Source organism: Citrus sinensis, chromosome 8 (assembly GCF_022201045.2).
Source record: "Citrus sinensis cultivar Valencia sweet orange chromosome 8, DVS_A1.0, whole genome shotgun sequence".
In the NCBI taxonomy this organism is placed as follows: Eukaryota; Viridiplantae; Streptophyta; class Magnoliopsida; order Sapindales; family Rutaceae; genus Citrus; species Citrus sinensis.
In genome coordinates, this window is record NC_068563.1 from 527,007 (window position 1) to 554,229 (window position 27,223).

The 27,223-nt window shown below is 35.9% G+C and overlaps 5 protein-coding genes across 6 annotated transcripts; 2 read left to right on the plus strand and 3 right to left on the minus strand.

The window, feature by feature from the left end:
• Nucleotides 1-1,943: 1,943 nt before the first annotated feature.
• LOC102629326 (expansin-like A1) lies at nt 1,944-3,686 on the minus strand. The gene is made up of 5 exons (XM_006486585.4): nt 3,506-3,686; nt 3,277-3,386; nt 2,990-3,168; nt 2,568-2,700; nt 1,944-2,433 (listed from the first exon to the last, which is right to left on the minus strand). The coding sequence occupies exons 1-5, from the start codon at nt 3,615-3,617 to the stop codon at nt 2,182-2,184; spliced, it is 786 nt and encodes a 261-aa protein (XP_006486648.2). The 5' UTR covers nt 3,618-3,686; the 3' UTR covers nt 1,944-2,181.
• A 3,256-nt stretch (nt 3,687-6,942) lies between these two features.
• Nucleotides 6,943-8,409, plus strand: LOC107178042 (uncharacterized). Its single transcript, XM_015532760.2, has one exon. It carries the CDS (start codon nt 6,943-6,945, stop codon nt 8,407-8,409), a length of 1,467 nt encoding a protein of 488 aa, XP_015388246.2.
• A 5,132-nt stretch (nt 8,410-13,541) lies between these two features.
• LOC102629610 (transcriptional elongation regulator MINIYO) lies at nt 13,542-20,588 on the minus strand. Its single transcript, XM_006486586.4, has 10 exons — nt 20,229-20,588; nt 19,047-20,076; nt 18,516-18,643; nt 18,100-18,287; nt 17,743-17,848; nt 17,403-17,660; nt 16,917-17,108; nt 14,451-16,751; nt 14,017-14,226; nt 13,542-13,888 (listed from the first exon to the last, which is right to left on the minus strand). Exons 1-10 carry the CDS (start codon nt 20,457-20,459, stop codon nt 13,709-13,711), a joined length of 4,824 nt encoding a protein of 1,607 aa, XP_006486649.2. The 5' UTR covers nt 20,460-20,588; the 3' UTR covers nt 13,542-13,708.
• A 111-nt stretch (nt 20,589-20,699) lies between these two features.
• On the plus strand, nt 20,700-22,758 carry LOC102629892 (F-box protein SKIP23). 2 transcript variants are annotated; one of them, XM_006486587.4, is made up of 2 exons: nt 20,700-22,010; nt 22,292-22,758. In XM_006486587.4, exons 1-2 carry the CDS (start codon nt 20,832-20,834, stop codon nt 22,352-22,354), a joined length of 1,242 nt encoding a protein of 413 aa, XP_006486650.2. In that variant the 5' UTR covers nt 20,700-20,831; the 3' UTR covers nt 22,355-22,758. The 2 variants fall into 2 exon arrangements, with proteins under 2 accessions (XP_006486650.2, XP_006486651.2); XM_006486588.4 differs by having other exon boundaries at nt 20,708-22,010; nt 22,185-22,758.
• A 598-nt stretch (nt 22,759-23,356) lies between these two features.
• On the minus strand, nt 23,357-26,658 carry LOC102630376 (rop guanine nucleotide exchange factor 1). The gene is made up of 5 exons (XM_006486589.4): nt 26,053-26,658; nt 25,619-25,735; nt 24,937-25,475; nt 24,429-24,782; nt 23,357-24,023 (listed from the first exon to the last, which is right to left on the minus strand). The coding sequence occupies exons 1-5, from the start codon at nt 26,333-26,335 to the stop codon at nt 23,592-23,594; spliced, it is 1,725 nt and encodes a 574-aa protein (XP_006486652.2). The 5' UTR covers nt 26,336-26,658; the 3' UTR covers nt 23,357-23,591.
• Between the last annotated feature and the right edge of the window lie 565 nt (nt 26,659-27,223).

A 27,223-nucleotide genomic window follows, 5' to 3' on the forward strand; every position in this document is an offset into this window, starting at 1 on the left:
AAAATAGGAGTTAGCTTGTTGACTTGCGAGTCAGTACCTATAAACTTTGACTGAGTCTGAGATTCGACATGTATCCGTCTTAGCTCTAGCTACCAGCCTAATTATATAAGTAGGAGATGAGAAAATATTCCCAATTGATTAATACTTATATATGTTCTTAATTGTTAACTCAGAGGCTGCTAGTTGAAGCTTTGATTTGAAATTTGGAATCAGAATGTGGCCATATGCAGAGTTTCTTGTGTCTTTTTCACTGAATATTATAACCATGTTTTAGGTATGTATCAATATCTATTGTTGCACAACATGAAAGCCAATCCGCAACAGTGATAGTTTGAAACTTCATCAGAGCCCGCAAAAATGACTCGATCAACTCTTCACTTCGCGGCTGAGGTTATACATTTGTATCTTGAAAGATATAACTTAAAAATTAAGTTGATTTGATTTTTATACTTATATAATAAAAAAATTATTATATATTTATTATTTTTTTTAAAATTATTATTTAAAAAATTATATTTACTATATATTATTAACTTTTTATTTTATAATAACTACAAAAAAAATATAACTAAAAAAAAAGACAGTACTTTAATATCAAACAGGTCCATGTCAAAATTCCACACTTTTAGGCATGCACTGATCAGCATCAGCTTTCAATTTTGATGGTGCATTTGCATTTCTGATATGTCCCTTCTACTGTTGAAAACTTTTGGTGGGTACCTTTCAAATGGTAGTCGCATTGTTGTTAAATTCTGTTCACTTGAAATGTCAACTGCCATAAGATTGATGTACCTAAAGATACAAAACCACCTTACAGCATTATTAAGTTGAATTTTTTGTAATTGGTCACAAATTTTCATTACATTTAACAACTTGTGCCTTAACGTGCGATGTGTGATGCAAACAAAAATTGAGAATTAAGACAGAAACTTTGTGTTGAATAGTGAAAAACTTGTGACGTTTATAAATAAATTGTTGCAAGATAGACGGACCCCAAAATAAAGTCACTCCCTAATCCAAATAAATAAATGCACCCCACATATGTTTTCAGCATTCTAATTGATGGTGTCAAACGAATGGGTTAGGATTGAATCAGGTTTGTTTGACTTGGGTTTGATAAAGCCCACAAGAAACAAATTGAGCCCATTACAATTGAGATAAGGAACTATGACGAGAGTTTTATTCATTTTTTTAATTAAAAAGCCCATGTGAAGCAATAATTAATGCTATGATGACAACAAACAAATGAAAGAATTTGTTCAAATGAGTTGATCTTTTAACACCCCTCTAACCTCTTTGTGACACCCCTACTGAACTTTAATTCCTAAAATATTTTCAGTTTAATTTATAATTAAAATTAAACATCGTCCCATGAATTTTTTTAGTTAAAATATATATTTTTAAATTCATTTTATAAAATATATACAAAACCTATAATTTCATATTATTTTCTTCTTATTATATGGTTTCTATTTTCTAAACTCTAAACTGTCATAACTTTATCAATTTTTTTATATTAAAATTAAATACAAATATGAATTATGAAATGGGGTCGGTATAAATTTATTTTAGTTAAGTTTTTGTCTGAAAATAAGAATGAATTAATTTGTATTTAGTTATTTAGGCAATTTCAATTGAAGGAGAGTTTTATAAGGAGCTTTTGAGGGGTGTCAAAAGCCTACTCTACTCAAATTGGTGTGTTTTTGTTATGGGAGTGTAGTCAGAAAGCAGTACTGTGCTTGTAGCAGACTCTTTGAATTGGGTTACTTGATCCATGCGAAGGCCTTGTAGCAAAAAAATTAAATCTCTCTGCTCAGCCCAAAATAATCCGAACAAGAACCTTTGATTTTGGGACACTTCAGTAACGGAATCCTTAAGCCTAATGTAAAGCGAATTATGTTGCTCCCATTAACAAACGAGAGTGAGAAAGAGAGACACAGAAATTCTGAACAATAGGGCATTTTATTACTTTAGCAGCAAAAGAACAATGTTACATTAAAAAAGTTGAGGGGGAGAAAAAAAGAAAAAAAAAATCTAGTATAGACCTTTCCAATCTATACGTCTTCACTTTCTAATCCTCTAAGTTATTTGATTATACTGATTGTATGTGAAAGAAATCAAATCAAAATTTATGTGTATTCACATAAATAAGTAGTGGTGGCAATCAAACTCTTATCTCTTTCATTTCCAGCTTCCATCACCACATTCAGATTCGGAGCATCCCTCTTTGGCAATATCAGTGATCTGAACTCCAGAGTTGTAAATCATTCCAGGTTTCCAATCAGCTGGAAGAACATTTTTTGCCCAAATCCACTTGCCATCATAGCCTGATGTTACCACAAATCTGAACTGCAATGCCCCATTTGGCACTCTACTTGTATCCCAAACTGCCCCATAATTTCTGCTCATGTAACCCCAGTTTGAAGAACCAACCTGCAAAATTTGCAACAGCAATCATAATCATCATCGGTTTTTGAACTACATTTGCGCCAGGCTTTTGGGGCCGTGTAAACTAAATGATGTGCACTTATCATGTGTGTTCATTTTTTTTTTAAAAAAAAACCAACCTGAGCTACATCCATTGCTACCATTTCTGTTTGACCACCCTGATACAACACTTTAACTGCTAAATAATTTGGTTTTTGACTTGATTCTTCCACACGCACAGCCAAGTTCTGGTTTTTATATTCACATGGAACCCTGAAACATCAACCCAGAAGAGCAAATGCATTTATTAGTATGATTAGTCTACGATAAGATACAAATTGGGACCGTTATAAGCAATTAATGTGTGCCTGATATTTTGTCCCAGGGTAGGGATAGAGGCAAATCATGTGGGGCAATATATATATATATAATTATGTCGCTATTACATTTTTTCTTTTTATATGTGGCGTGTGTGACAAAACTGTGATTAAAATAATAATAATAATAAATAAGCTATGCTGCATTAACAATTAATATAGAGAAATTGAGAATATTTGCTTGCCTTTTGTATTCTACATCGACAACTCCAAGTTTTAAAATGTCTTGGCCCTTGCCCTGGTTGGATAAGGCCATGAAAGCTCTGCTGCTGATAACAAAATCTGTTTGGTTGCTGTGATTGAGATCAGTCAGAATCACTCTGGTTCCTTTGCCGCTACACAGAGTTGGGTTCTTGCATCTCATCTGATCAAAACAAATGTTGGTACCCAAATTAAGTTCGAAAAACCAATTTTGATAACACAATCAATAACAAAAGAATGAAAAATGAAATTGAAAGCTAATAATACATACTTGAAAGCATGCACCACAACCAGCTCCATCTTTGTAAAGGGAAGGAACACCAGCAGCAAGGTGTCCACCATTGAAGCTTAATGCTAATGAACCATATCCACATGCCCCGGCTGCATCAATTTACCAAAAAAAGATATTACCCATTTAAATTCTTACAAAAATACCATCTGGGTCAATGCCAAATTTGATTTTAATAAAGTACGAAAGAGTGATCATAGTTAGTGCTTACATGAAAGTGCAGAGGCTTGGGAGAAATAAGCAACCTTGGTTTGGTGCACACAGCGATCACAAGCAGTAGCAGAAGAGAAGAGAAAGAAGAGAAAGCAAAGAAACAAAACCATTGTTTAATGAGAAAGATAGGATACAAATGCAAAAATTTGACAAGAAATCAATAGAAAGGCTTGAGCTATATATAGAATTTTTGAAGCGTTTAGTATGGACTACAGGTCAGCATTTCCCAAAAAGCCTTTGATGATTTCTTTTTTTTAATACAAATCTTTAGAATTGTTTATTCTGCTGTGAGAAGAGAGATGTGTATTTGCGGAAACGCGGAGGGACAGAGAGAGAAAAATAGTGGGGCCTGTCACCGACTCTTTGCCTGTACACCAACAGCTGTGCTCCGTGTGACAACACCACACTTGGTCTTACTGCCTCTTTTGGTAACTTCGTATCTCCATTTGAGTAAATCTGTGTGTGCATTGGAACTCTTAGATCATAGAATTAGTAACCCATGAACTGATAAAATCGAATGTCACTCAGGTGTCTGTGGGTTGGGAATCATCCAATATCTATAGGCACGTATATCCATTACAGTGTTAGAAAAATTTGTAATGTAAACCAATTTATGATTACTAATTAGTTTAATTAACAAATCTTGTAATGTCAGAGTTTAGTCGGCCTCATAAATAAGGTTTTTTTTTTTTTAATTTTAGTGGAATGTTTAATTTATAGAGGGGGTTGGAGGATCAAATAAGAAATTAAGATGATCATACCTACTTAACAGAAAATAATTGACATTTTGTGGAGTTCATTAAAGGTGCTTACGTGTATGGTCCCAATAACAAAAAGGTTAAAAACCAAAGAGATGAGCTCGGTGTGGAAATTAATGATGATTGCTTGTTAATGAGTGGGAAGATAAGAACAAATTCTACACAGTTAACTCCACTTGCCGAGCAAAACAAGAAAGAATTTCCAAAAAATTTAACGGCAAGCCATTCTTTCCTTCGCAGGATTTGTTAATTAATTGATCAAATTTAATGTTTTTTTATCCATTTCCTTGTGGAGTTGTTAGGAGGAATCAAATTAAATTTTTTTAAAGTAAGGAGAATAAAGTAATGGTTCTTTTTGAATTTAATATCTATCAAATGACCTTTTAATATTTCTTTGGCCAGTGTTATGCTACGTTTAACATAACATACACACTCACAGCAACAATATTAATGGTGGGTCTGTTACTATTGCTGTGAGTGTGTGTACGTTACGTTAAACCTAAACGTTAAACCTAACATAAGGTGATCCTATTTCTTTTAGTCTACAAGTCAAAGCATGCACTTGGGTCATTGTCAATCTGTTGCCTTGGTGGAAGCCACTTTGCATACACTTCGTGCATTTGAAGCTATTGCATCCAGCTACCTTGACATGGTGGGTGCACCTTTTGGGTCCATCCCTGCCGAGCCTTGGTCCTAGGTTAACACCGCCAATCATGAATTTTAGCAAATGGAGCTTGGGACACGTTCATATTGGCCATTAGTCTGGCTTCCCATAAGTCAAGGGTTGAGAATTCTCAGACACCAACGTTACACGTTTTAGAACACGGATTAGTGGGATTGTGTTGTTTAATTGTATTTTTAATATTATATCATAATTAGACAGTTTTGTTTGGTGCCTCAAAAAATTGTATTCTCAAAATATGAGAACGTCAACATTGAAGCAAGACTGTATATATGGCACATATGTTTATGAAGCTCGAGTTGGATCAACGACATCTATGTGCTATTAACTCATAAATTAATTTGACGTTTAATATTACTAATTTGACATTTATGTTATAATTTGAAACTTCTATTTGATAAATATAACGTTTGATAATATCAATTTGAAGTCAAGCAAATCTCTTGCAAAAGATAGCATGCACACAGCAAAATAAAAAACCCGCGTGTAGGGAAATCGGACCAGGCTGCATGGAGAATGAGAAAGAATTTTATAATTTATGACTGTAGTATCATTAAAAAATTTATATTATTACTTAATTTTTCCATTTTACACAAGTTCGCTGTCTAATGTCAATACATAATCCCACTAAGTCTCCGCACCCGAAACATTCAAATACAAATATATTGTAGTTTCAAAGCAATAATGCTTGATAATGATGATGGGACAACTAAAATTTTGTACATACGTAACGCATGGTTATGCTGTCATATCATTACAATGTTTCAAAGCTTAAGCTTGCCCGTGTAGCAGAGTGGAGTGACCAGGAAAATCATTAATCATCCACCATGATATGCAATTATGCACTGATTTGTGAGCAAATAAGAGATCTTGAACGTGGAAGATAAAACAATTTGATAAATCAAATCCCGTGAGAGGCCATAATTGCCCCCGTTGAAGAGCACCTTATGCCGGGCGACCAATGTTCTTGATTGGTTGCATCTTTTACAAAATCTCCCTCTGATTTTGGAAAACAGCAAATCGTGAGCTTGCAGCTATCAAGCAAGCCCCATGAACTGATGTCATATATGAGATCACGGGCTATTGGGCTTTTATGGCCTTTTTCAATTGAGGTCCGTAGTTTATTCCAAAAATCTTCCGAGGCCTTTTCAGAGGAGATGTGGAGCACACTACTCAACCTAACATCTATAACTATAAGTGAGAGTAACTTAATGTAAATTCATAATTGTCCCAAATCTTAGCTTTTATATCAGTAACACACACGTGAAACAAAAAAAATTTAAGAAAATAGAGTAAACTAAAATTAGGAGATGATCCTCATTCAATTTAATTCAGTTTCCTAGAAATCTACCAAAAACCGACCACCCAGCATAGGAGTCACAAGTGAAAATATTGAAGGGTGGAAGTCACACCAAAAATCGAGATTCTTTGGCTTGTCAGATGGCGTTTTCTATATTTCAAGATCGGCTGTGTACGAGTTGTGGATCTTTTTAAAGGGTTGGCTTGTGATTGCGGTTCAGGGTCGTTTTTGTTTGATCAGAAATTATTTATTTTGATTATCCAATTTCAGAATACAGATGCAGATTTTTCGGTGTTCATTAAAAACAAAGAAAAAGAAAGGTTGAATGATCATCAATATCATCTACAAATTGCATGGTTGCATCTACAATGTACAAAGAGAATAGTTATGAGAGTAGTTTTGAACTTTCTTTGACAGGCAATTAAAATTAACTAGTTTCAATTTGAAAAGATGTCAAAGAATACTACCGGAAGCTTTATTTCCCTTTTTCTTTTTTCAGTGGGACATATGAAGAGTTCGATTAATCAGTTATTAAGTAGAACTTGAAAACTCTTAATTTAATTGTACATATAATTCCTAATACTAACAGAAAACCGACTTTTAATATAGCTAATATATAAAAACATTTAGCTGCCCTTGTCTTCGTTATAAGTCTACAGAAGAAGATGTTTGATTTTGTTTATTATAAGATAAAAATGATGTCATTGGCGCTGCGTTATTCAGATTTTATGGAGACGATATTGCGGCAGCACAAAAGTCATAATATTGAGGAAGCGAGAAATTGGGAGCAACTTCCATCAGAATTAGTGGTCAAAATTGTACAAAAATTGGATTTAGCAGATTCTATTCGTCTGAGTGTTGTTTGCAAACACTGGAGATTAATTGTGAAAGAAAATAAACAGCGGAATGCGCAGGTGCCATGGTTGATGCTTCCTCGCGATCGCCATGACACTAGCAATTGCAGTAATTTCTTGAGATTCGTAGACATGTCTGATGGTGTGTTCTATAATATCAAGCTTCCACCTAACATAGTGCCAGGTGGTGGGTGGTGTTGTTGTGGATCCTCCAAGGGTTGGCTTGCCATTATAAGTATGGTTGAGAAGGGTCGTCCTAAATCTAAATCCAAATCTAAATTCGATCCGAAATTATTTCTTTTTAATTCAATTTCAGGAATACAAGTACCACTCCCTTCCATAGCCACTATTCCATCGTTTGCAACTTTTTTGGATAATCTCGAATTTGGATATGATCATAACAATGTCACCGAGTTGGCCAACTTCATTAAAAGAGTTGAATTATTACCATCATCATCATCAGCAGTTGATGTAGATGCTAGAAATTGCATAGTTGCAGCAGCTACTACAACTGCATTGTATATAGACGATGAATTGGAATTGGCACTGTGCAAGCCAGGAGACACGAAATGGACCATCTTTGATAAAGAAACAGAAGAAGAAGACGATGATAAATTCATCTCCGACATTTTATTCTATAATGGAGAATTGCATGTCTTGGTGCTTTGCAAACATGAGGTAATTTCCTTTGAAATACATACTAAATATATCAAGGTAGGAGATCATGATCATCAAGTGATTCTCAGATTTATCCCCAACAACTGGATGAGCTTATTACCGACTATAGATACGATTTGGGTTCCAGAGGATGAATCTGAACACTTAGCCTGGATTCTTCCATATTTGGTAGAATCATCGCAGGGTGAATTGTTGATTGTTCATAAAATAATGGACACCGTGTTCAGCGATGGTGAAGATGAAGAAGCAGCTGAAGGTGAAGGTGTAATGATATACGAAAAATTAATTAGATTTGAAGTATTCAAGATTGATCCGATTAGCAGCGATACAATGGGGTTGACCAAATTAAATAGCTTGGATAACCAAACATTATGTGTGTCAAAACCAAGTACTCCACTATCTGTTCCTGTTGCACCAGGAGATGATGACATCGGGATATTGAAAAAGAATTGTATCTACTTCGTGGATGATTCAAATTATGTTCCAAATCCGTCTCGCGAATCAGGCATGTTTCAACTTGAAGATGGAAGGATTCAACGGTTTATTCCTACCAGGATTCCAATTCATTATCCTACCAATTGCATGACATGGTTCTCTCCCAATTTAAAGATAGCAAGTATGAGAGATTAATCTTTTTTCTTTACTCACTATTACTGTTTCCTCCCGCCATCTGTTAGACTTATTATTATTTTGTACCCTAAAAATATACAATAAATAATAATTTATCAATTTCATAAAATTTATTTATTTATTATTTATTTGAGCATAAATTGTTAGCTAACCTTTATTTATAAAGTATGTGATTAATGTATTGAATATACGATGTCAATGTTACAAGATAAAAATAGCAGGTTCACTATAAATAAAAAATTACTCATAGCTATTAATGAAATGAGCATTTGATGATGTAAGGTTGTAATTTTTTTACTTCTATTGTGAGTAATTTTATCTTGATCACTAAAGTGGAGATTTCAGCTAAAATACTAAGTAGATGATGAACTTATAGTGAACCTGCTATTTTTATCCACTTGATCACTAAAGACATAATACAAGAATGTAAGTTCATTATCCACTTGATCACTAAAGTGGAGATTTCAGCTAAAACTTATGATTAACGGTATTATGTCTTTTGAGTTATCGCGGAGTGAGATCAATATAAACAATAAAAAAAACTCAAGAGCTTGGAGATGTAATTTTAGGAATCGTAAGAACATATAATTTAAGGATGGGATCTATACTAAGTTATTTGTGATACTTGATCATTTGAATATGTGGCTAGTTATAAATAGTAAAATTTTCTTCCAAATAGCAGATTCATCATCAGTCTCTGGCTTTCCCCCTTATATTCAAGAATATTTAGTCCAGCATCTTCATTTCCATACTATGCAGTCGTAGTCAATGATGGACCTAGGATTGTCACTTAAAAATTATTATTCACTTTAGTTATTTTGCTCGTCTTGATGGAAGAACGTAAAAGAGATGAAGGTCTATTGCAATTAGTAACAGAATCAGAATCTATCTTTGATGGTTAGAACTTGATCTAACAAAAGTTCCAGAGATAAGGGAACCAGGTGAATTCTCTTAATTTGAGAACTTAGAAAATTGAATGATAAAAAATAAGAAAAGTGAAAGAAAAAGTTTAAAGCAAAAAAATGATTACCATTCTCTAGATAATCTGAGGGTCTGTAGGCATGATTAGGGCTGAAACATGAAAGACGCGGACCACCATCCTACAAGGTACATGAAAATACTCATTCTAGATGAGAATGAATGGTGATAAGGAAGTAGAAGAATAGTATTATGTGATCAGTTAGCTTATTTCATATCCTAGAAGCTGATACCTCATCAAAGAGAGCCTTATATGCATTCAAATCACGGTATGGTGGAAGACCTTCAGTGTTAGAGTAATCTAATACTTCAGCAATATAAAAGGTTACTCTTAAACGCAGCAGCCACTCAATGGTTTGTTTTTCCCCTGCAAGGAATGAAGAAAGACAAAATGTAATCAACCACAACACAAGAAGAAATGTATATTTTCATTCTCAATCTGAAAGCATATCTAATAGAGGAAATTCTAATTTTATTATTGACCCAAAGAGAAATAAAAAATAACAATCTATGGTAACATCTAGCACAATGGATGGAGTTCAATTCATTCTTCAATGATAAATAAGCTGATGCTTCCAAAGCATACTCATAAATTTCAATCAATAAACCAATTCACCAAATACTACCCGAGGGATTAATCAAAGCATCCACTACTTCGTGTTTAAGCATGTGAATTGAAAAGGAAAACGTAATTCACCCTCAGAGCACATTTAACAGAGGCAAAGAGAATTGTGTCCGTTAGCATCAACCAAATCATGTTATAAATTTACATTGCCACTTCACTGAAAGGAGATATATGTCAAAACTCTACGAAACTATCAATCCTTAAGATTCAACACAAACAATTATCAATGTCATAAATTCCAAAGACTATGAACCAAAAAGACACTCATGGGTACACAAGTTGAAGTATAAACAACAGATTAAGAATTAATCAAACAAGAAACAGTTACCGGAAAGAGACTAACTAATATCATTCGATTAATAAATAATAATCAATTTATGCCGTTTATCAAACAATCTTGCTTCCATTTTTTATGCATGCAACTTTAATATTTTACCAAACCATCCAAACTTCCAAGAATTTGGCAAATCCAGTGAGCAACAAAACAAGAAATAAACCAACTACAAAGAAAAAGATTACGTACAATGGAATAAAAGCTTTGCAAGAGTATCACTAGGCATGTTCTCAGCAACAAGCAACCTCTCATCACCTTCACAGCAACACCCTATCAAATTTGCCAGCCTCTTATGCCTTAACTTCCCCACAACCTGAGCCGCCTCATAAAACATCAGGCACAAGAAAGCCATCACCACATTATGCACACAAAACAAAACCCACATAAGAGATCAAGAAAACAGAAACCGAAAGAGAACATCAATTAATGTTACCTTAAACTGTTCTAGGTCGTTGTCCATCTTGACCGCAATCTCTAAACGAGCGAACGAGAGAAAGAGAGAGATATCGTAACCTAATTCCTCCTACTCTAAAACAAAAAGAAAGAATCTTTTAACTTCCAACCCTAAACCCTAATAGCCTAGTTCCTCCTACTCCACGCCAGATTAGTTCACTAATGCAGTAATCCTAATTTTCGTGAAGAAAAGACAAACACTACCAAAACGGCTATGAAGAGTAATGTCTTCACTCTATTTTCACGAGAAACTAGAGGATTAAGACGTCTGTTTCTTCGCTTGACTCGTCTTCTAGACTTTTTGATTTGTCTGACTGTTCGCATCATTTTGTTTTCCGGTTGAGGGAAAATGTGTTAAGAAAATTCTCTGATCGGTTGAAATGTATCATTAGATCAAAGACTCCTTCCTTCTTCTTCCCTTTCTGCTTGCCTTTGCCTCGTTTTGTTTGCGCGCGCAGAACGTTGTCAATTCTGAAATTCAAACAATGCCGAAAACGGCTCCGTTCTCACTTTCAATTTCCCACTGACTTCTGCCCAAGAGTCAAACATCAATTCACCACCAAATCAATAAATATAAATTTTGATAATTTTTCAGCGTTTATCAATTTACTACCAAATCTTTACTAGAATATAGGGTAAAAGAATATTTTTCTCTTCAATAAAAAAATTATTAAATTATTTATCGATAAATAAGTGCGCTAGAAAAAAATTAAACAAAAAAAATGACTGAATTAAAAAATTAATAGGTTTAGAGATTGTTTGTTAAACATCTAAAATCTAAAATTTTATTAATTTCAGAATTTTTTAAAATTTAATATTTTTAACTCATGTATGTGTTTCAAATATTTATAATTGAATAGAAAAAGTAAACTTTGTGACTTATTTAAATGAGAAAAGATTTAAATGAGAAGTAAATATTATATTCTAAAAATATCTCTATAAAATATATTTATTTCCTAAACTATAAGATCTAATCTTTTTTTTTTTTAATTTGCAAAGACATAAATGTCAAATAACCATATTAAGATGCCACTTATATTCATATATTAAAAAAGAAAAACAAATATATCATTCAAATATTTAAACTCAGACTCATTTAGATTTCAGAAAAACTTAGACTTATTCAGATTTCAGATATAAAAAAATATTATTTAGTAATTTGAATAAATTAAAATTAAAAGGAGAAATTGAACGGGTAAAAACTAAATTAAAAAAATAAAATAATGGAGTCTTAAAACTATATATATATTAATTCGAATAAATTGAAAATAAAGAGCAAAATTTGACAAGTATTAAGGCAGCATTTGTTTTTTGTTTGGACTTTAAATGGGTCTAAATATGAAAATTTGAAAGATATGTTTATTTTGTTTTTTAGTATCTAGATATAAGTGGTATCTTATTTATTTTTATAATAAAAATCTTAAACTTGGTTGTTTGATATATATATGTTCTTGTAAATAATAATAAAAAAAGGATTAGATTTTATAGTTTAGGAAATAAGTTATTTTATAGAGATATTTGTAGAATATAATATTTACTTCTCATTCAGACATTTCCCATTCATATGAAAATCCCAAAAAATTACTCTTTTTTTTTATTTAAATGCAAATGTCTTAAAATCAAATATAAGTTATAAAAAATAAACAAGCAAATTTTAGAAAATATATTAAATTAATAAAATTTCAGACTTAAGATGTTTAACAAACGAGATCTAAGTGTCTTTGATGAGTTCTTATTATTAAAAATATTTTGTTTTGACATAAAAAAAAAAAAAAAAACAGATTGATGAAATACCTTAAATACCCTTATAATGTAGCATATTCCTCATCTCCTACGCCCATTATTGGATCAATCGCCAGTAGCAACATATCATCAATTTGCACATTTAGTATTACTAATTTGATATTTTTGTATTATAAATTCAGTGTTTGATATGATCACGTTGGAGTCGAGCAAATCCCTTGCAAAAGATAGCATATGCTACAAAAAATAAAAAAACTCATGTGTAAGCGAATCAAACCACGCTGCATGGAGAATAATAATTGTCAATATTTATATAATGCATATTATGGTATCATTAAAATTTTTATATGATTACTTAATTCTCCATTGTAAACAAGTTTGGTGTCTAATGTTGACAGAAAATCCCACAAAATCTCCATATCAAAAGAATTAGAAACACAAGTATCTTGTAGTTGCAAAGCCAATAATGCTCGTTGATGATGATGGGGCAACTAAAATTTTATACACGCACGATTATGCTGGCATATCATTGCCAAAGATTTCGAAGCTTACAAACTTTGTTGCTTCTGGTAGAGTGAAGTGACAAGGAAATCATTAGCAGTCCACCGTGACATGCAATTATGCACTGATTTGTGAACAAATTGGAGATTTTGAATTTGGAAGATGGCACAATCTAATAAAACATATCCCATGACTGAACGTAATATTTGAAATGTGGAAGATGGGTTTTGTAATATTACACACTTCAAGCAACACGTCAGTGCAACTGACTGTAATGTTTTATTCTGATAAAATCCTTGGAGGCCTTTCTGGATGCAACGTCAACCGGTATGGTACATTTGACTTGCTTTTATTTGTGAATTTTCTTGTTTTCTCGAGCAGAAGCTTCTGACTTTTTGTTGCATTTTTGTCACATAATGATGATATGATTTTATGAGTTGCCTTAAGTTGTGAGACCGAACAGGCACAAACCCACTTGCCTAACAAAACAATTAGAAGTAAAAAAAAAAACTGAGGGGGTGTTGTTATATTTCCCAGAAGAAATCAAAATTTAATTTACATACTTTTACTTCACAGTACTTTTGAGTGGTCTGTAACAAAAAATTAACAGCCCCACTCCAAAAGCAGTGATTCTCTTATACATAACCATACAATTAAATCTCAGATTAACTGGTCCTTGCAAGCTTCTCCACCATAATCAGAAGAGAAGAGTTTCCTTCACAAGCTTCTGTTAATAACCCAAATCTCTTCTCAACATCATTTGATGGCAGTGCTGAACCTCCATTTTGCACTAGCATTTGAGCTTTAGATGGCTTGTTATATCGTATAAGATCCAACATCATTCTCTGCAACGACAATGCACCAAAAACAATCAAAATTAACCATAGAGCACATTATGTATGTTTACATTTGATTTCTTGAATCTTAGCCTACCCATATTAAGGGTTTTAACGTGCTCAAAAAGATTGCATACCTCGTGTCGCCGCTGACGCGAGTAGTCTCGCAGAAGAGATTTTACTAGCTTATTCCGCAGAATTAACTTCTCACCAGCATTCGAGAGGAATATAAAAGATGAAAGGTGGTGAAGGACCAGAGTATATGCCATTGAACCTCGTGTTGAAGCTCTATCAAGAGCACCGGCAGTCCAAGACTTAACATAAGCTTCCAAAATTTCTTCGTTATCCTGCACACGAAGTAACCAATCTTAAGTTATTTTCATGTACGGTACTTCCTGTTATCATTCTCAAATCGAATCTTGTAAATAACTCGAAATGAATATTTATGACCAGAACTTGCAGATAAAGAAAGGAGCATCTACATGCTTATAGAAGCATGCTTACACAAAGTGTAAAACAAGAAAAGTTGTACATTTAGCTAAAAAAGAAGGCAATAGTTAGTTGACATTACCTCAATTGGTTCAAGGTACCCTTCAGCCTCAGCAACACATTTATCAAGAGATGGCAGAAGTTCAAGAGCATGAACATTAGACAGTGCTTTCCAGGCAGAAAGCCGGACAGGGGCTTCAACACATTGGTGTAAATAAACAGCAACTTGCCGGCTATATACCAAATCACCATAAGATATAGCAGCAAACTGCTCTACAAGAGTTTCTACAAATAATGAATAACTTTCATTAACTTCTGATTGAAACCTCAGAAGCTCTACATTACAGCTCTTTCCAGTTTCAGGTAATAACTTCGCATTTTTCTCCAAATTGTGCTCAGCAACTCTACTTGACCATGCTTCATGCAGTAATAGCCCATAGTGCTTCTGTAAAGCTTCAAATATATCTTTACTCTTTTCTTCTTCAAGCACACCCATTCCAGCAAGTAGTGAAACAGATAAAGAATGCAATTTCCAAAATAATGGTACACTCTGAACAGGGGAGGGGACTTTAGAGGATAGGAATGAGGCCATAGCTTCAATTCCGAGAAGAAAGAAAAGTCCAGCTTTTGCAACCTCGAGCATATTGGGGTCCAGAACCATCATCTTGGGAATTTTTTGAAGACAACCATGGTAGCCATCAGAGATGGTTGCAATTGGACTGAGAAACCAATGCATGGGAAGAGGCAGTCTCTGGCGAGCCCACTCCACTGTCAACGAACTGCAGCAATGATCTTGGCCTCTAATATTTGATGAGTCCAACTCTTCAGGTATGGTATCCAGAGAAGTACTTCCTTTCTTATTGCCACGGCTACTATTGTCATCAATTGCTTTAGATTTTTTCTTAATGTCCAACCATCTACTTTTGAAGTGAGAAGCCAATATGTTGCTGAAGTGCAGGTAATCCTCTTCTTTAAGTTCCCACCCAAATAATTTCATTCTCTCTTTAGACTGAAGAAAACTGTGCATAAACAGAGCAAGAGACTTCAAAACAGGAACTTGAACCAAAATATCAAATGCCTTCTCTACAATAACTTTATCCCTTGGCCCAGCAGATAAACATATTCCAAAGGCAGAATCAACAATATGTGAAGCAAAATTCATCTCATCGTTTGTAGATAACTCAGAGACAGGCATCATTTGAATAATTTCAAGCAAGTCGATGAGCAACCGTGCATCTGTTTGTGCCAATAAAACAGCTCTGGACCAAAAACCACCACCAGGAGCACCCCAGCCAACTCCCACACCAGGAGCAGGGCCACCTCTGCCAAACATTTCAATACACTGCACAAAGTGACACTCGGATGAAAACAACTCCACAGAATTCTTCATCAACCATCGCAAGTCAACCAGTGACCGCTCAAGGATCCCCTGTTCAAGTATTTTTTCTTCTTTAGAGAGACTGTTCCCTTGGGAAGCAGTATAAGTGATTGCAGACTTACCTAACCGAATCAACTTATCAATAGAAACAATAACCCGAACTAGTCCATGAAGACAAGACGTGGATGCCAAGGATGTTTCATATTCATTTTGTCGTCTGAAACGACATAGTTCTGCAATAAATGAGCAGCCTGGAGCAATATAACTTCCGTACTCTTTCTCATTTACAACCAAGGAACTCAAAAACCCATTCTTAATAATTTCAAGTCCAAGCTTGGGAACAAATTCTGGTAACAGTGACAAATACTGGCCACTTCTACGCAAGGTTATGCCATCTTCTGCAATCACCCTCTCAAGAACTCTTGTAAGAAAATGCATGATAGCAGAATGCACCCACAACAACGGAGAAACAGATAAGCCTTGAGAAACTGACTGACTCCTGATACCTTCATGCCTGTCAGAGTCTTCAGACACAAGTAGAGTGTTCTTCAAAGCTAACCACTTAACCGCAGAATCAAGCATTGGAGCAACATTAGTCCAGGACCAGATTTCCATTTCAGCACACATAGGATGCTCCTGAGAATTGAAGTTTGGAAGCCACATAGCCAAAGCCTCAAGAACAAGGTAAGCCTCTGCTGAGATGGAAGTAAATTCCCTCAGAACATTATTCTCGATCAGTTTTTCAACTGAAGGTGGAATTAACCACAGGCATAAAGCAGGAAAGATATCTGGGAAGTATGATACACTATAGCCATTCTGAATGCACACTCTCCAAAATCGAAGTTGTTCAACCACCAAGCCAGATGACATTACACAGTTTTCCCTTCCCAACTTTAACCATTGCTCAAGGGAAGAAAAAGGCCGATATAAATGCCATGTCATGGCCCGGAAAAACCCATTTCTTATGTACTCCATACAAGTCTTCTTATCAGACTGAGCCAACACCTTTTTCAGGAATATAATAAAAACAATATGTAAGTTATGAACCATCCAATAAGTTATTAGGACTAAACACATATGATAGTCACAGTGTCATTCCTTATGTCACAATTATTTTCAGAACACAGGATAGAATGAACTCCAAAAAAGAGTAAAATATAATAGACTTACCTTTAAGAGGCAAACAGATTTGATCTTAGAAGGTAGAACTTCAGCACTGTTGTTAATGGTAAATCTGTGAATAACTGTCTCGATAAGTCTTTCGCAATTCAGAATTGCATTTGCACCTATTGGTGAATGCCTTGCAATAGCAATAAAAATAGAAATAATGATGTCTTCTTCCAAAGCCCCTGCACGGCATGTCTGAAACCATTTGTACTAGCTTAAGTTAGGAAAAATATAGAATCAAGTTAATCAAATGATGAAAGATAGAGAAATAAATAATTAAATAAAAGTATTACCAAACTCATATAGCATCCAAGACACGCATAAAAATTTGCAGGGAGGAAGAAGAGAATGAACGTGTGAATTATTAATTCTCATTTACACATCTTGTGAGGAAAACCAGTAATAATCAACAGAAGATTATGTTATGTGGCTTCCTTGATTCAACAAAATCAAGAAGAAGAGATTTTTTTTGGGTATAATTAGGCTCACCTCCAATAAATAGAGAAGCTTGGGAAGAATTCCCATCCGAACCAAACCTGCAGCAAAATCTTGTCCAGCAATAACAATATCATCCTGAATTGTATGCTCCTCATCAGTCTCGTCATACACAGTCTTGCCGAACAGAAGAATATTAGAAGGTTTGGCACTGTACTTCCAGTATCCACCATGAAGAAAACCAAGGGCAATCTCTGGTTTACTGCGGAATACCGGGGCAGTATAAATGTCCTCCCCAAAAGTTCCTATTTTCTGAAGCAGAATACAAATTAAGATTCTCCACAGAATCATGTTTATATGTAGGTGAACAAAACATATAAAAATAAAACTTTACCTCTGAGATATTGAAGAAGTACTCATTCAAGTCACAGCTCAGAGCACACTGAACAACTTTTAGACATTCTAAAACCACAGAATTGTGGTTATCATCAAGTGAAATCCTACAAACAAAATTTTAATTAAATGATGACAAAATCACCAAAGTGTTGAAACTTCAGGAGGGGCAGAGAAAAACTTGAAGGCAACTGGGTAGCAGAAATTGAGTTACAATTCAACATACTTGCAGATTCTTTAATAACAGCAAGGAACACAGTCAAGAACAGAATTATATGTTGCAAGTTATAGGCAGATAATACAATCATTGTGGAAGGTTAGTAAGAACCAGCAAAAGAAGCCTTTGAATGCATTCTACCTCAATGATAAAACCAGTTCAGGCTCTGGGCCAAGAGCATAAGCCCAAACAGCCTCCCAATCAGTAGATTTGTCAACCTTATTACCATGTCTCAAGGTATGCCTGACTTGATTTTGATAGATATTGTGTAATGCCTTATCAAGCACAGAATGAAGGAGCTTCAATCCAAAGCCCCGTTGTCCAGGAACCTGAAACACCCAAAGGAAGAAAATAGTAATACATGAGATCGATACGCAGAAAATGAGAAGCATACCAAATCATTGTCTCCAGAGAACCTTGAATATTTTTTTTACCATTGACTCAAAACTTCAACCAGAAAAAGAAAAGGAAGAAGACAGCTCAAAGCTAGATAGATAGAAAAACAAATTAAGCCAAACAATAATAATAGAATTAGGAAGAAGACATAATAAACTTACCACACTTCTACTAAGAGCCACAGCTTCTTTGGTAGTGTAACCTGCCGCATCAGGGTCACCATCAGTCCTTAGGTAATCACGCTCACCAACATTATCAGCACTAAGCCTATTTTGAGCAGATGTATCACCTGTAACACAAGAAACATAAAGGATAAGTCTGAGAATGAATTGATCAGATTCATTTGAACCATATCTTATCCCCCGGGCACAGAGCAAAAAAGAACTACTCACTTCATCAACTTTTTGACCAAGGAACAAAATGTCCAACATAAACCCAGAGAAATTGCAAAGGAAAAGCATGGATCCTATCCCTTGTGGCATTCCAAACATCTTGAATGTACTTACACTTTGACTAATATATAAATCTTGATCAGAAATCTACAGAATTTACTGCTTGGTTGCATTGATTAAATGTCCCATATACTTGAAAAAGAATGATATTTACCCAAGTAAATTATGTGTACAAGATGTCATTGAAAAAACTAAATAGGTGCAACAGGAAGATTAACAACAGAAACAAATTAGGCTTACTGGTCAAAGATTCTGGGACAAAGTCATGGGAAACAACAGACCCATCCAAAGAAAATCTTAATTCCCGTACAGCCTCTACCCTCTTGCTCCAAGCATTCCACAAAAAGCTACCAGATTTGTCTAAATTCTGTGCAACATTGTATAGATCACGTTGTGAAGGAGAGTTACCCCCAAGAAGTTTGTCCCTTATAGCTTTTTGGCTCTCATTAACAGCATTGTGTGGTTCTACAATGTTGCTAGCATTAACTGGGCTTGAGCTCTTTTGCTGCTTCAATTTTTTCTCACCTCGCTTTTTCAGTAAATTTAGTAATGTGGGGTTCATCTTGTCCATTATCTCAGCCTGTGCTTGAGCAATTTCATCAGGAGACATGCTCTGCAACCGGGCACGATTCTCTACATCAATCTCACTCTCAAGAGACATGGACTCTTGTTCATTTCCAATATTATTTGACCTGGAACTGGAAACTGTATTACCGGTCCAAGATTTTTTATCCCTTTCATTCAGCACCCTTACTATTCCAGCATCCATTTTCTCAAAATGAGCTTCCGCAGAAGTATCATGTGAAGGTCTTTCCACAACATGTTGGCTGCCTATGGGTGCATGATTAGAGCTATCATCTTCTGCATTCTCTAAATAGTGAAGTCTACCACTTTCATCAATCTCCATGCCAACAGCTGAACCACTAGTCACAGCCTCTTTAGTTTTATTTACAGCTAAGCGCTTACTTGGACCATCCTCAACATCCATTTCCATGGCAACAGATACATCCAAATCGACTAAAGATGGGCCAGAAGACTTTTTTTTTGTTTCTATTCCATCCTTCTTACATTTTCCAGTTTTCATTAGGCGTGAGACATTTGAATCATGATTCAGGGTTTGCTCTTTCCAATTGCTAAAATTTAAATCTTTTTTCTCTTTCCTCTCCACTGCACTAGCAAAATCTGCAAGTGACCGAGCATCAAGGTCGTCATCCTCCTCCTCATCATTATCATCATTCTTGCCCTTATAACTGTCTACTGGACCCCAATACTGCAAAATCACATTCTAACATCAGTTTCAAGTACAATTTTTTTTTTTTTTAATGTTTTCAAGAGCAATTTTAGCATTACAAAAAAAAAAAAAAGAACAACTTTGTTGCAAACCAAAATAAGCCAGATAACAAAACCGAATTAGCGGCTTACGGGACCGTGGGAGCGGTGGCGGGCAACGGGGAAAGGCAAAACGGAGGGTTTCGGGGGAGGTGTGGGAGAAAAAGGCTTGTTTTGAGGCTCATCGGAGATTCCCTTTTCGAGTATACTACCAACTACGTGAAACGCACCGTCTTGACTGATTTGAGGCTTGTTGGTTCCGAACGACTTTCGGTTTTGGCTTGACGAGGAAGTGTTTTTGCCCTGCTGCTGCCTCTTCTCCATTAGTCTATGGGGTTATGGGGGGCTTTTCGCTCTTTCGGAATTAATAGTTTAAGAGAGCATAGAGGGCTTTTGAACGAAAACGGACTTAAACTTTCATCGCTACAACTTCACAAGCAGTTCACTTGCTTATTCTTACAAATATAGTTGCAAAGACATTTATGCCCTTATATAGAAACAGATTGGGCTCAAACTGGATTCGGCCACTGGCCCAAACTCCTGCACCACAGTTTGAAGTTTTTAGCCACCGGCTAGCTGTAAATTGTAAAAGCATCAGGCACGGTTCTTCCTCTTCATTTCCATTACTTTCCGTTCAATTCTCCTTCACTTCCCTGAGAAAAAAAAATAATAATAAAACACAAAGAAACTCTCCTCATGGCAGACTGGTCGCAGCTCCCGACAGACCTCCTAGGCCTAATTGCCAAACGCCTGGACACCTCCTTCGACCTCTTCCGCTTCCGCCACGTATGCACCACGTGGCGCTCCTCCGTTACACCAACACGCCGCCGTTTCCCTGGTCGATTCCCGCTCCTCCCGAACGAAAACAACAGTAAGAATTTCTTCAGCTCCTCGTTCGGTTTCTCCCTTTCGAAACGCACAGTTTTCGTCATCCGATCGCCGCACAACGCGACGAGCTGGCTGATCAAAGTGAAAGAAGACGAATCTAATAGAAAGCACTTGCTGAATCCACTGAAACGACACCGTTTCGATTTTGCTAAGGTATTGGACATCCAAAATCTCAGCTTGCTGGAAATTGGACATGAATATGTGCTGAATTACATAAATTACCCTCCGAATTCATTAAATGATGCTTGTACTTTATACATGGAGAAGCTAATTTTGATGCATTTAGATCAAAAAAGTGATCTTGGTGGATTTGTGTTGCTTACTATACACGTGTCTGGTAAATTAGCTATATACACGAGTGAAAACAAAGATTGGGTTATATTAGAACAGATGCCCTCACCGTATGATGACGTGATATTATTCAAAGGCAAATTTTACGCTGTTGATAATACAGGGAGGATTGTTTATGTTGATCATTCTTGTTTTGATGTGAATTTGGTTGCAAATCCTGTGTTTGGTGGCGACAAGAAGTATTTGGTTCAGTGTAAGGGTGATTTATTGTTGGTTGATATGTATTTGAGCATTGATGCCACAGTGGATTCGAGTTTCTCGAATGAATATTTTGAGCATGAGCCGCAACTTGCTTATTGTATGAGTGAGAGGACAGTGATGTTTAAGGTTTTTAGGTTGGATTGGAAGCAGAAGGAGTGGATTGAGGTGAAGAATTTGAGGGATCATGTGTTGTTTTTGGGCGAAGATTGTGTATTTTCAACATCTGCTGATGATCTTGGTGTGAGTAAAGGGAATTGCATTCTTTTTGTGGATAATCTCTTTTATTTGAGTGGTGAAGGTGATGGCAGTGATTGCGGTCATGGTGTGGGCGTCTTTGATTTAGAAAGTGGGTGTATTAAGCCATTAGAGAATTACCCCGAGCTCTCCAAGCTGTTTTGGCCGCCTCCTGCTTGGTTCACTCCGACAGTGTTGGAAGTAAGTGTTATCTTTTTGTTATGGTTCTTTGTGAATTGTTTTAGGTATATGTTGTTCAGGAACAACTGTGTGCATTGTTATTATATTTTTTTTTTCTTCAAATTAAAGCTCCGCTTCATTTTCTAATCTGTACATAATATCATCTCAAATATGACAATTTGGTGATTGCAACAGGTGTAAATCACATCAAGCAACTGCCCTAACAAAATAAAAATGCTGTTTTTCCTGCTTCTTGGCCTTCCTACATAGCCTCAACTGATCTAGGACACATGTATTTTCAGTTCAGTGACATTTCAGGATTGGAAATCAGTGCTTGCAGAGATCTTGCATCTCAATTGGGATGACTAGACTTTGATGATGAAGCAACTGAGTAGTGAACTATAAGACGTTTGGTTTCAGTATGGAGTATTTACATCAGTGAATGATCACTGTCCACGTCTGTGGATATTGTGTTCTATTTCTGCATGGTAATATCTCTAACCAGTTCGAACTCATCAGCTAATTCTGCTGGACTGGTGATTGCTAGAGTGCTTTGTAGTGTTTTATCTCTCGCTTTGAGCAAGGCTCCCAGAATTTAGTCCTTATTCTAGTTCTCTTTTCTTTTATCTTTCTGAGTTTCTGAAACTCAAATGTCAGATTTGTACAGAACTGGAAGTCTGGAACTTAGGCTGTAAATAATGTTCAATTTTTCGTAAGTTACTCACTATTGGTCTGCTGCTGCAGAGAAAACTTTGTTTTTTCAGTGTGATTTTGTGTATTCTCAAAGCATAGTTGTGCATGTTCTCTTTTGATGATCATGAACTGTGTTGAGCAAGGAAAAACGGTTGGGCGAAGCTAAAAAACTGGTATAATGTAATACTTGACTTGAAATGAGAAATTTAAGTACTGATTCGTCTTGAGGTTGAAGCTTATTAGCTTAAAAATTACAGTATTAAAATATTCAAAAAATATTAGTTATTGTAATATAAAAATGAAATTAATTTAATCTCACACTTATATAATGTTACAGTTATATTTTATAATATTTTTATTATTTTTATTAAAATTATTATTAAAAATTATATTTAGTTTATTTTATTAATTTTTTATTTATAATTATAAATTTATAATTTTTTTTTAACACATCAGCTGTGATCTAAAATCTGCGTCATCTCAATAAAAAGGGGCGTTAATCTGCAGCTATAAGGGTAGATCTAAGCATTAACCTAATCAAATAAGCATGTCCCACATTGCCGACACAAGACATCAAATTTCCTTCTCCTTGTCTTCTGGTTGATAGCAAGAATAATTAACTTGTCGTACGCTTGTAACTATGTAAAAGCGTCTTGTCAAACGTTTAGAAGAGATTAAAGAGAAAATTTTCACCGACATTAGATAATATAATAACATAAGCATAATCTACAGTCCGTAACTACCACCAGACAAAAAACCATGACCAAAACATTCTTAACATGATATTCCTACTGCTAAACAATATACATGATTCGTTAGTCAAATTGTATTTCCAGCATATGATCATAACCCTACTGAACATCTGTGCAACTTCTTTGATGTTGTAAGAGAATGCTGCATCAGTTCTCGTCAATCTCGCTCTGGAGCATCTCCAGAAACTCTTCTCGAACTAAGGTTTCCAGCATATGACCATACCCTCTCAAATTCAGCTGGACATGGCTTTTCCAACTTCCTGGGGGGTGCCTCCTTAAGACTGCTCCTCTTCTGAGCAGTTGGCACCCTTCCTGGACTTCCACCCACAGGAGTTGATGAACAGAAAGTTGGAGTCCCAAATGGAGAGGCATAAGGAGTGTGCTGGATTGAGAAGGGGCTGGGAGACATGCGCTTCTGTATAGGAAGGCCACTCAAACCTCCTCTGCTGAATAGAGAGATTGATTCAGCCGCAGCACACCTCTTGGTTGCATCATCAACGAAAAGCACATCGTCTATTCTTGCCATGATATTGAAGGCCAAGCTCTCCATCACCCTTGAGTAGCTCTCAAGTATTGACTGCCCTACATCCTTTAAAAAAAAAAGGGCAGTAAGAAGGCAAGTGGCAAAATTGCCAAGTTATAAAAATAATGCCTAATACTCTCAAACCCGTAACGTCACTGAACTCTAGATGCATGACATAGCAGCAACTACAGAACTCCACTAGCACTTGGAGTCAATGTTATAACTCAATTTGTGCTCTTCATAAACATTTATAGTTACAACTTTTGTTGCATGCACAGGTCTCAAATGCTGATATTATGGAGATCTAAGGTGGTGAAGTTGCCCAAGTTTGTCTCAGTTCTAACATTCTAAGAAATTTCTAACTTTTCATGAACAAACATTCTCCATAAATAGATTGTTATTTGACAGTATTACATGTTATAAATAGTAAGAGTCAGTTATATGTAATATGCAAAAGGACTGGGCTAATACCTTGTTGTACTGAATCTTGTTCATATCCAATGCAGTCTGTGGGAGGCCAGGAAATCGAAGCCTTAGGCTGTGCAATAGAGTCTCGGCTCGATGGGCCAGAGAATGATTCTTTTCAGAGTCGGCAACAAGGCCCTTGACTTTGCCACCCCATGACGAGTGCCTAGATTTCGAGTGACTTAAATGTTTTCTCTGATCTTTCTGCTTCCATACATGCACTGCTGCCTCAATTCTGTTAGCTACTTCCAAAGTGTGATGCTCTGATGACAAGTCGAGGCAATCAAGAAGACACTCAGGCGAGAACTGATCAGCAGTTATGTAGCGATAGATGATATCACCAAGACAAGCTTTTCCATTCTGATAGCAGTTCAATTAACAAAAAGAAAATGTTAAAACTAATCCACTTAATGGAAACATTGAGTTCAGCATATGTAAGGTGATTCAAAGCAGATGCTGAAACCAGTGTCATGCTTGAATCATGTTGTAAACAGACTAACACAGAAAGCAATACCTTGGGCAAGGTTTCCAAGTATGCAGCTGGTATCTCCATCTCTGCAAGCACACTACTATTAATTGCCATGGCCGCCTTAAGTATCTGATTTGTGCAATCCCTACATTGCTGCAATTTTTTCCTTACGTCCTCAGACAACCCATTTTGGGGCACTTTCGGACATGGCAACCACCACTTCTCTTCATGCCTAACAGATGGTCTTCCACTTGGAACCATTGATGAAAATGCATCACGGTCACCTCCATCACCCACAACAATCCCTCTATCAACATACCAAAACTCCGTCTCACAAAATCCATCAAGCATACCAATCAACATAGCATCAAGCTTCTTGAGCGCGGGTAGATTCATGTATAAATCAGACCGTGGCCTTGTTGCCATTACTTCATACGTACCCCCACCTGGAAATTGCTGTATGGACGGTACAAGCTCAACAATCGAATCACTAACACACAATAGCCACTGCATTTCTCTACGCCACATTGCCTTCTTTTGGGGTGCTAATGGCTCTAATCTCCACAGCTCGCCAAACACAGTCGCTGAATGTCTCGGAACAAAATATATATTAGAAATTTAGAAAAAAAAAATACTTGTACATATTTAACAGAATGTTTAAGCAGAAGCACGACAGCTACCAACATACCCCAAGACTTGGATACGTTGACTGAAAATTGACCCTAACCTGAGAGATTTGTGATTGCGTTTGAGATTGCAAGTGCAGTACAAACTCCTTTACCACCACCGGACATATCTTCTCCTAAAAGAAGCTTGGCAAATCTTTCTTTCATCATCTCAACTTCTGGAAAAACATCGATGCATTAATTAGTTAATTAACAAATATTATCAATGCTTAAATAACATATCACATACTGAGATCTCCAATTATTTCGCATTTGATAATTTAGTAAAGAAAAAAGAAATAACAGACTAAAAATAATTGAAATTAACACATAAATACTAAAAGGCGTCAATGTGAGATCTATAAAAAAAAAGTAACAAAAGAAAAATATTTTTTCTTGACGTTTCTTTCCCTCACCTTCTCGGCAACCAAACAGAGCCTTAGTATACACTCATCTCTAAATAAAATTAATAACTAAAATGAAAAGAAAAAATTACCGGACAAGTCAGTGTCAGATTTTTCCGGCTTCTCATCCCAAACAACAACATCTTTCCCGCCAATAACAGGTACCATAACCGGCACCGGAAAGCCGAATCCTCTGGCGACCGGTCGCGGGGATGACGTCATCGAACTCGAAGCGCCTTCAGCGTCGAATCTCCTACCCGAGAAACTACTACTACTACAACTCTCAGACTCACTGACATCAGCGCTCAAAGAGTAGCTTCCACACCTCTCGCTCTGCTGATCAGAAACGTCGTCGTCCGACGACACGCTCCCCATTTTGCCTTGGCAAAGATCGGACGGCTGACAAAATATCAAAAGATCAAAAGATCTCAGTCGCGGCTAATGCTGAGCATTTCCAGATGAGAAGGATAAAGAAGAAAGCAGAGTACAAACTAAAGCAAATGAAGTGTGCTGATTGATTAGTTCACTTCATTGACATTGTTCGCTTTTTTGTTTTTCTTCTCTTTGTTTATGTAGTGAGTGATCCGTTTGTTTTTATTTTCCTTTTTTTTTTTCCTTTTTTTTTTTTTTTAGATTAAAAAAAAAAAAGAAATTGCTGCGGCCTTTGCCTGCTGCTGTCTGTTGTGTGGTACTGATGATAGCGAGGAAGGAAGGTGTGGAAGCAAAAGCAAAAGCACAAGCAGACGGGTTTAGCACTCGACACGGCCCTTTTTTGTGGGGTCCGGTCTCGGGCAGCTAATTTTCTTATGATTTTCCATAATATAATTTTATATAATAATTACTGTATTCTGTTAAGAAACTGAGAGGAGTAATACTAAAATAATTTGGCCTGGAGGATTAAAAGTGGTCCAAGAGCATGTGGTATTTAACGGCCGTTGATTTTGGAGGGTTTTTAGAGGGAATGGCGCGTGAAAGAGACGTGAAAGCGGGCTATCTCGCTGTGGCGGCAGGAAAATCGGAAGCGGGAAACCCCAGTTTAGGAGCCGTGGTCTCGAATCTCTAAGCGTTCGATTGAATTATGGATTAGTGAGTCAAAATGGAATATTACCATAATTAATACCTCTTTTTCAGTGCGAGAGTCATTAAATTCGTAATTTTAAAAATTGATTGAAACTATGAGAATTGAGATTACTCAGGCGGGCCAGTATCCGCTGGTTTTCCGTTCATTGAGTTGAGAGTGATACGCAAATAAACAGACGGTCA

Bases quoted from the DNA above. Each gene is read 5' to 3' on its own strand.
- LOC102629610 (XM_006486586.4), bottom strand. From the start codon at position 20,459: ATGGAGAAGAGGCAGCAGCAGGGCAAAAACACTTCCTCGTCAAGCCAA. The intron at 18,288-18,515 runs GTAAGTTTATTA...TGGGTGTTTCAG, and splicing joins TGGCTCTTAGTAGAAGTGTG to GTTCCTGGACAACGGGGCTT. The intron at 13,889-14,016 runs GTATGCAATCTT...TTGTCGTTGCAG, and splicing joins CGCGTCAGCGGCGACACGAG to AGAATGATGTTGGATCTTAT.
- LOC102629326 (XM_006486585.4), bottom strand. From the start codon at position 3,617: ATGGTTTTGTTTCTTTGCTTTCTCTTCTTTCTCTTCTCTTCTGCTACT. The intron at 3,387-3,505 runs GTAAGCACTAAC...AAATTGATGCAG, and splicing joins CCAAGCCTCTGCACTTTCAT to CCGGGGCATGTGGATATGGT. The intron at 3,169-3,276 runs GTATGTATTATT...TGTTTTGATCAG, and splicing joins GTTGTGGTGCATGCTTTCAA to ATGAGATGCAAGAACCCAAC.
- LOC102629892 (XM_006486587.4), top strand. From the start codon at position 20,832: ATGGCAGACTGGTCGCAGCTCCCGACAGACCTCCTAGGCCTAATTGCC. The intron at 22,011-22,291 runs GTAAGTGTTATC...ATGTATTTTCAG, and splicing joins TCACTCCGACAGTGTTGGAA to TTCAGTGACATTTCAGGATT.
- LOC107178042 (XM_015532760.2), top strand. From the start codon at position 6,943: ATGATGTCATTGGCGCTGCGTTATTCAGATTTTATGGAGACGATATTG.
- LOC102630376 (XM_006486589.4), bottom strand. From the start codon at position 26,335: ATGGGGAGCGTGTCGTCGGACGACGACGTTTCTGATCAGCAGAGCGAG. The intron at 25,736-26,052 runs GTAATTTTTTCT...ATGTTTTTCCAG, and splicing joins ATCTGACACTGACTTGTCCG to AAGTTGAGATGATGAAAGAA. The intron at 24,783-24,936 runs GTATTGCTTTCT...AACTGCTATCAG, and splicing joins ACTTGGAAACCTTGCCCAAG to AATGGAAAAGCTTGTCTTGG.